This window comes from Onychostoma macrolepis, chromosome 23 (assembly GCF_012432095.1).
Source record: "Onychostoma macrolepis isolate SWU-2019 chromosome 23, ASM1243209v1, whole genome shotgun sequence".
Lineage (NCBI taxonomy): Eukaryota > Metazoa > Chordata > Actinopteri > Cypriniformes > Cyprinidae > Onychostoma > Onychostoma macrolepis.
This window is the reverse complement of record NC_081177.1, coordinates 8,334,430-8,342,238: the sequence shown is the minus strand read 5'-3', so window position 1 is coordinate 8,342,238 and position 7,809 is coordinate 8,334,430. Positions and strand designations below refer to the sequence as shown.

General features: G+C 35.2%; 1 protein-coding gene across 1 annotated transcript; it reads right to left on the bottom strand.

Annotated features, from left to right (window-relative positions):
• Window positions 1-471: 471 nt before the first annotated feature.
• zgc:174906 (uncharacterized protein LOC571548 homolog) lies at window positions 472-7,337 on the bottom strand. The gene is made up of 4 exons (XM_058762386.1): window positions 7,169-7,337; window positions 4,136-4,529; window positions 2,984-3,037; window positions 472-2,896 (listed from the first exon to the last, which is right to left on the bottom strand). The coding sequence occupies exons 2-4, from the start codon at window positions 4,458-4,460 to the stop codon at window positions 2,616-2,618; spliced, it is 660 nt and encodes a 219-aa protein (XP_058618369.1). The 5' UTR covers window positions 4,461-4,529; window positions 7,169-7,337; the 3' UTR covers window positions 472-2,615.
• Window positions 7,338-7,809: the final 472 nt, after the last annotated feature.

The following is a 7,809-nucleotide window of genomic DNA, read 5'->3' as shown; positions in this document are numbered from 1 at the left end:
AAAAAAAAAGCCTGGACCAGTGCAGGTCTGTTATCTTATAGAAAAAGTCTTTACTTTGTCTATGGAAAAAGGTAACTTAGGTTTCCTATGGAAAAAGGTGACTGAATATTCGCACGTTAAGACATTTTGCTGTCATCAAAAAAAATAATAATTTGGAATTTCAATTTTATAAGTAGTTTCGTTATACTTTTTCTTCCTGCATTTCAAAATTTCATCAGTGTTTGTACATAAGAAATACATAAGAAACAAAATGCAGAGATGAGATGAGAACAGATGAGGTGTAGATTTTCCATTCTTCAGCATCAAAAAAAAAAAAAAAAAACTCTCCGGGAGCCAGTTATTTATAGCTTAAGCCTATAAAACAATAAACACAAATCTGACAAATATCTAAATTATACAATAAAACAAGCAATAAAACAATAAAAAATAACCTCAAACTTTTATCATAATCACAGTAATGATTCATTTAGCTCTCTTTATTTATATTTATTTAACTTTTTTTTTATAAAAAAACCCATCACCAGTAACATGATCAATTTGCAAAACAGAAATAAGATATAAAAGTACATAAAGTAACAAAACAGTGCAAAAAGGTACAAAAAAAGTACAATAACAGAAAAAAGTTACATGAAATCCAATTTATGTAAGCATGATAACAAATGTTTCCTCATCAGGTTGCAATCTATCAAATAAAACAAGTTTTATAATCCCACAGCAAAAGATTCCATGAAGTCTGGCAAGACTAGATGCTGTTTAATGACAGGCCTGTGCAATGGAATTGTACAAAGCTCCGCCTCCAATCCTATCACCTGCTTGGCATGCAAAACAAGGGTGAACAAGGGTGAACAAGGGTGAAAAAGCATCAGGGTGAAAAAGCATCAGGGTGAAACAACGTGATACTTGCCGAGAGAGCGAAGGTCGCCGTTATGTTGCCAGATAGCGGTGTCTATTGGAACATAAAACTTTTTAAACTTCTGTCATAAACATGAGTCTTCCTTATCTGTTCATGGAATCGGTTCAAGTTAAGACTTTGATAAAAGCTTTCACATTAATTTATTTTAAAAAGAATAAGTATTCTTCTCTAGAATGTAATAAGATGGAATGCTACAGTACAAATCAGGCAATTTGTACCATGAGAAAGCAAACGAACTGAAGTGCAATCTACAAAGTAGGAATGGAACTTGATCTCACATGAAAACTAAGCTTAAGAGAAAAAACAATCAAGTAATAATGCCATAAAAAAATAAAAACATTGAAATAAATCAAAACAGTCTGACAATTAATTCAGTCATGCCCCTTTTTGAAGAAAAAAAAAAAAAAAAAGTTTTCACATCAAGTTTAAGAAAAATATTTGAAATACCCGCATTTTAGCTTGGTGGGTTTGAAAGTGGCCCTATTATTCCAAGCTTGTAGCTGACTTATACATAGCATTTACTAAACAAACAAAAAAAGTGAAAAAAAAAATTCCGGAAGTGACAAGCAGTTATAGTTCCCTCTAGTGGTATATTTGCATGTCTGCAAGTGCTACATGTATAAAAAGTGCTGCAGCTGTCAACTTCAAAACCCAGAAAACTAATTCACCATGGCTTGCCTTGAGATTTTCATATGGGTTTTTATAATTGGATTTTTACAGAGATAGTTCACCCCAAAATTCTGTCATCATTTACTCACCCTTCAAGTTATTTGTGTTTAGACACAAAAGAAGATATTGTGAAGAATGTTGGTAACCAAACAATTGACGGTATCCATTGACTTCCACAGTATGAAAAAAAAAAAACCCATAATGGAAGTCAATGACTACCGTCAACTGTGTGGTCACCAACATTCTTCAAAATAACTTTTTTTATGTTCAGCTGAAGAAAGAAACTCAAACAGGTGTGCAACAAGTGGAGTTAGTTAGTTAAGAGTTAGGAGTGAGTAAATGATCACAGAATTTTCATTTTTGGGTGAACTATCCCTTTAAATTCATGAGTAAAATAAGGTCAGTGTGCGTCCCAAATCACGTACTTATGCTCTAATCAATGGCGTTTTGTAGTATGAATAGTGCGAGTAGCGCATTCACACTGAAAATTCCAAAAAGAAAAAGTGCACTTTAAATACCCAGATGATGCACTTAACCGAAAACACGAAGTGTGGAATGTGGGACACTTCATGTGCTCAACTGTCACAGCTTTAATTACATCGTGAAGGGGGAGGGGCTATCAGACTCCAATTATTAATGACAAAATAACTTTATAAAATTCATACACTACATGGTTGGGTATATAGTGCATAAGTAAGTACACAGTGTATAAGTGCATAGTGTGTCATTTGGGACGCAATTAATAACTTCACGATACTTGGACGTTTTGCTGTACAGTGTAAACTGCACACACCTCAAACATTATTATGTAGTCATTTATAACAAACATACATTTTAAAAAAATAAGCATAACTGTTTCACAATTCATGGTTTAAGTATGGGTGTGTGTGTAATTTAGCATTGACCATTTATATATACCACAGACCCTGTTTTAATCATGACCCCATTATAAAAACCCCTGACCCATGGTGAATTAGTCTTCCGGGGTTTGATGTTACGGCTGCAGCACCCTATTAAAGTCCTCTTAGCAGCCTCAGTTGTTTTCCAACAGGAAGTTGAGTTTCAGAGTGTCCACACCGTTCTCTTCTTGGGCTAGTAGAGAATGGAGACGAGCTGCCGTGGCTTGTTCCCTCTCACGCATGCTCCATTTTCGCAGCATGGTGAAAACCCGCATTTTGTGTTGGCTGTTGTCCTCCTCTATCTGCTGAAGAGTGGTGGTGTTCATACCCAGTGCCATAATGCCCACCTCCCTCCAGCTGTTCCCGATGCAGCCGGCCACCATCATCATCTCCTTCTCGCTCACCATCCTGGAGTCTGAGAAAAAGCAAAGTTACATAATGGAGAAGTGTGGCCATGAAGCTGCTACTGAAAATGCAAAGCAGAAGTGTGTATGTGACTCACTGATAATACACAGAGGCTCGTTTTCCATTTCCTGTCGTCGTTTTGCTGTCGTCTCTGATGAACCAACATCATTTACAAATTACAAACAGATTACTGCATATACTAGAAAGTTTGAAGGCAACGGGGTGAAATAAATAATACATACATATACAAAGTGTACTATTATTAAGGATCTTTTCTTTGCATTGTGACACAATTTTCAAGATCTACATTGCTTAGTCATTTTACAAAAAAAAGTACACTAGAAAATATACTGTTCTGATCACATAGGTCCTTCTGATCACACAAATAAAATAAAAGCGATGTTTTTAATCAGTATTTTTGTCTTGTTTCCCAGTGCAAAAGTCTAAAGCAAGATAAATTTACACTAAAAGCAAAATGACATAAGCCTTGTTTTACGAGAAACATATCAAAATGAAGTGAGTTTATGATTAAAATAAGAACAAATTGGCTCAGAAAACAAGTTTTCATGCCCCTATTAAGAGAGATATATTCTTCTTTTAAAAATAAACTCACTTTGAAGTCAATTTGACTTCATATGTTCAGTTTGTACCTCAAGTAAATGTATCTTGAGTTGATGTGTAGATATTTGTACTTGTTTGGAAAACAAGACAAAACACAAAGACTTTAATTTAATTTAAGATTGTCTGCTCTGACCTTAATTTGTAGAAGGGCAAAAAATGTATATAGTGCTTTATACATAAAATAGCAGTGTTTATATTGGAAAATTTATCAATTATGAAACAAATTGTTTTTAAACTGAATTTAAATTAAATGAAAGCAGCTCTACAGATTTTCAGGAAAATTAATGTTATATCCCTCAATTTTCATTAATGTAATGCAAGATACAGTTTAATTCTCATTACTGTAACAATAAAATGTATATGTTATCTTTCTCTTCCAGTATTTATACATTATGGTAGCATGTATAGCAGTAATTATTTATAAGGTAAACTTTTTAAAAAGTATTGCAACTGTATTTTTAACTGTAAGACGGTAAAAGAAGTGACTATTAGAGTGATGAAAACCAACATTAAAAATGAAAAAGATTCAATAATGAGAATAATATGCATAAAAGTCACAATGCCAAAACTCTAGGGGTGTTAATGGTAGCTAACTGATGATATACAAAGGCTGAGTGTAAGATCATACCGGTGTTTTTTGGTGTCTTGCGTTTGTTGATTTGCAGCTTTTGAAGGAAATGCAATTTAGGAAATGTCTCTTGCATGTCTTGTGTTTTCAGCAACTTCAGGAAATTCAGAGCATGCTTGTTGTCTTTGTGAATCACAGAATCCAAGATGTCCCGTACCTGCTTTGAACGCATGTTCGTGTCTTTAATGTTGTTGTACTCATTGTTGGACAGTATGCCACTGGCATGGCAGTGCTGAAGCAGAATCTCTGGATCTCCTGTCAGAGCCTCCAGTAGCTCTGGCTTGAGTCTCCGAATGAGCTTGATGCCATCTACAGGCCCATCCATCGCCTCTTGTGCTTGGTTAGTGATGTGAAAACCTGGATTTGACACTGGTTTTCAAACCGAAGATTAAGGCTGTAATAAAATCAGAAATTAAATGGTTTTAAACAATAAAACATAAATAGGCGACTTAAACAAAACAGCATATTGCAAGTAATAAAATACTCAGTATTTTGGCAAGAAGCAGCAATACAAAGAACAGATCAACAGATGAGACTGTAGCTGAAGCATCATGGGTCAATATTATCCATCTGCAATACCGGAGGCCGCACTTTCAGGACCGCAGTTGTAGGACCGCACTTCTAGGACCCTAGTTTTTTGTGACAGCGCCACCTACCGAGCCGGAGAACCGCAGTCCCAGGAACGCATTTCCAGGACCCTAGTTTTGGAGGACCGAAAAAAGTGCCACTAAGGCAGTATTTCCACCCAGTTTTAACTACATTAGAATTTTAGAGTTTTTTAAAAAGTTTTATTACACCCAAATACTACTTTCTTTATTGCAATTAAACCTGGTTCCTAGGAATGTTGAGTAATTATTGGGTCTAAGTAGCATAATATAATAACTCAAGTAAAATAAACAAGGAATCATGGTACAGTCTTTTCAGTCACTAGATCAACCACATTTTCAAGTACAGAGGGAAGATACAAGGATGACTCTGGGGGTAGATTTAAGATTGTGTATATTTTATAAAATAATATATTACAACAGTTGAACTTGAACACACACAAAAACAAATTTGTTCATGACGTGAACCACATAGAAAGAACTTCATGGACGACGTCTTCACTGACTCCTAAGAGAGAGAAAGAGAGAGAAGTGAATGAAATAAGGAACGTTTAGTTGAACATGTTCTAATCTCTAATTTTAAATTTCATATTTAAAAGATCTTAGTTACCACAGAGCGCACACACATATACGATCCAAAAATAATTATATCAATCTTCATACCAATTAATGTTCATAATACTATTATTGCATACTGTTTACCATTTTGATGTTGTGAGAACAAAGGTTCTTGAAACATTCCTGCCAATAAAGCCCATCTGAACTGAGAAAAAAAATAATAGAGAGAGATGCAAGAAATCTGAATAGAAATAACATATTATTGACATGACTTTAAATATTTAAAGCATACATTGTGATGTATGCAGCAGCACTACCCTATCACCCTATTCAATTCTTCCACTTCACTGAAATAGTAAATGGAGAACATAATCACTGCTAGGTTAACAGAAATACTGTTAACGCTTAAAAAAAGGGATACATTGGACATTGTGTAAAAACAATTCTAATACTTGACCAATTTATTTATTTATCTTTTGTCATACTATTGCCTGCCCTGAGCTGTGTCATTGAAAACACTTCATATAGAGTACAGTACACAGTAAATGACACAATCTAACACGTGGTATTTTAACAGTCAATTATTATGATGGCCTCTCTGTTATGTCTGACTATTAAAATGTGATATGTCTCAACCAACATTATAAAACCATGTCAAAATGAGGAGACGTACTCATAACATGTATTGTGGGGTAACGTTAAACAGGCTGACTGTGAGCACGTGACAGTTAAAACATTAAGATTATTTTAACTTAATTAAAATGCAAAAATAATGAGTAATTAACAAGCTTTCACAACGAACGTGCTAGTTTATTGTGCTGTCAATAAGTCAACACAGGCTTATCATGCTAACAATTCATTTTACAGCATTAGAGGCTAATATATGACGGCTATGCATTCAAGACTATTTAGCAAATCACGATCACTTCGGCTACGTTAACTTTCCAATGAAATGCATCACAATTGTTTTTAATGTTAAACAAATAAAAATGTATTCACATTTGATACTCACACTCTGACTGTCATCCATCTTCGCTGGTCCTCTAATTCGGTAGGTGGCGTTGTCACTAAAAACCTAGGGTCCTAGAAATGCGGTCCTAGGACTGCGTTCCTGAAAATGCAGCCTCCGGTTTTGCAGGCAGATGCTACTCTCATGGGTGCATCCGAGAGGAAGGAAGTATCTTCTTCATGATCCCTCCCACCGACAAGTTGTTTTTAAAAACTGCACATGCTCTTTGTTATCACTTTCAAATTATGAATACATGATATAGCGGATAGATATGCGTGTGCTGACAGTGAAAATACACAAATTAATTCGTGTTTATTATTTTATCGTTGGTGTATACGGTGCATCTTGCTTTGCATTATCTGCAAGGGACTTTCCAGTTTAGTGGCCCACTACTAGAGATGCGTCATCTTTGTTTACTTTCAATAAACGGCTATGGCGCACATTTTAATACATTTGTACGTTGGTTTGCTCAGGAATATTAAAATATTAAGCCACAATTGCTATCAATTACTATTACTATCGATTACTATTTCTATCGATTGCAACCACTCGCATCAGTAGAGAGGAGAAGAGCGCGGGAAACTGAGGAGAACAAAGAGAGAGTCATTTCATCAAATGATGCGCAACATTCTATTCCGATCCACTTCCGTTTAAAAATAAACAGCGTTACTGTTACGGTTACAAATTTGTGCGCGCGCTCATTTTGTTTTCACAATGTATTTTATTGTAGCGTAGAAACTGAAAGTTTAAAATGTAGAGCTTTTTTCGCCTGCATAGAGATATAGAAAGTACCAGAGGAAAGTACCCTACACACATGAATGAAATCAAGTTTCATTAAGCACGAAAGTAAATTTTGTTTACCTCAGTTCGACGGAGGAACCTTTGATGGCTCGTTCACACTTCATCCGCATGTAATGCGATATTGATACAAAAACAACTTCTGCTGCTGCCGCCCCCTTCTGGACAGGGAGGGCCTGCTATTTTTAGTATGTAAACTTTCACTATCAACAACTCGTTTCTAAATGTCCCCATCTTTTTTATACTAAGTAATTCTATTCTGTTCTAGAGAATGAACTTGCTGAACCCTTGATTTGTGATTCATCAGTTACTCTAAAATGAGTCGTGAATGGGAGTGTGATGATGAAATCATAATTCTGCCTTAGGGAAGTGATAAACTGCTGAGACAGAAATAATGAAGCGCAAACTATGAAAAAATTTGCTCTGCACTAGTCACATCTCCATCTCAGTTTATTTGTGTCCACCTTCTGACCTGCTAGCACACGTCTACCTTGCATATAGAATTATAATAGTAAATTATTCTATAAGAAAGTATGATCAGCATTTACATTCTTTATAATTGATAATAACCATCTTGTCTGGCTCTGATATAGCCTATGTATGGCCTGATTGTGATTCTGTGAGGAAGTTTCCTTATGATTATTCAGATGTGGATCACAAATGAAAGCCACAAAGTTCTTTTTAGTGTTCATTTTGTGTATTTG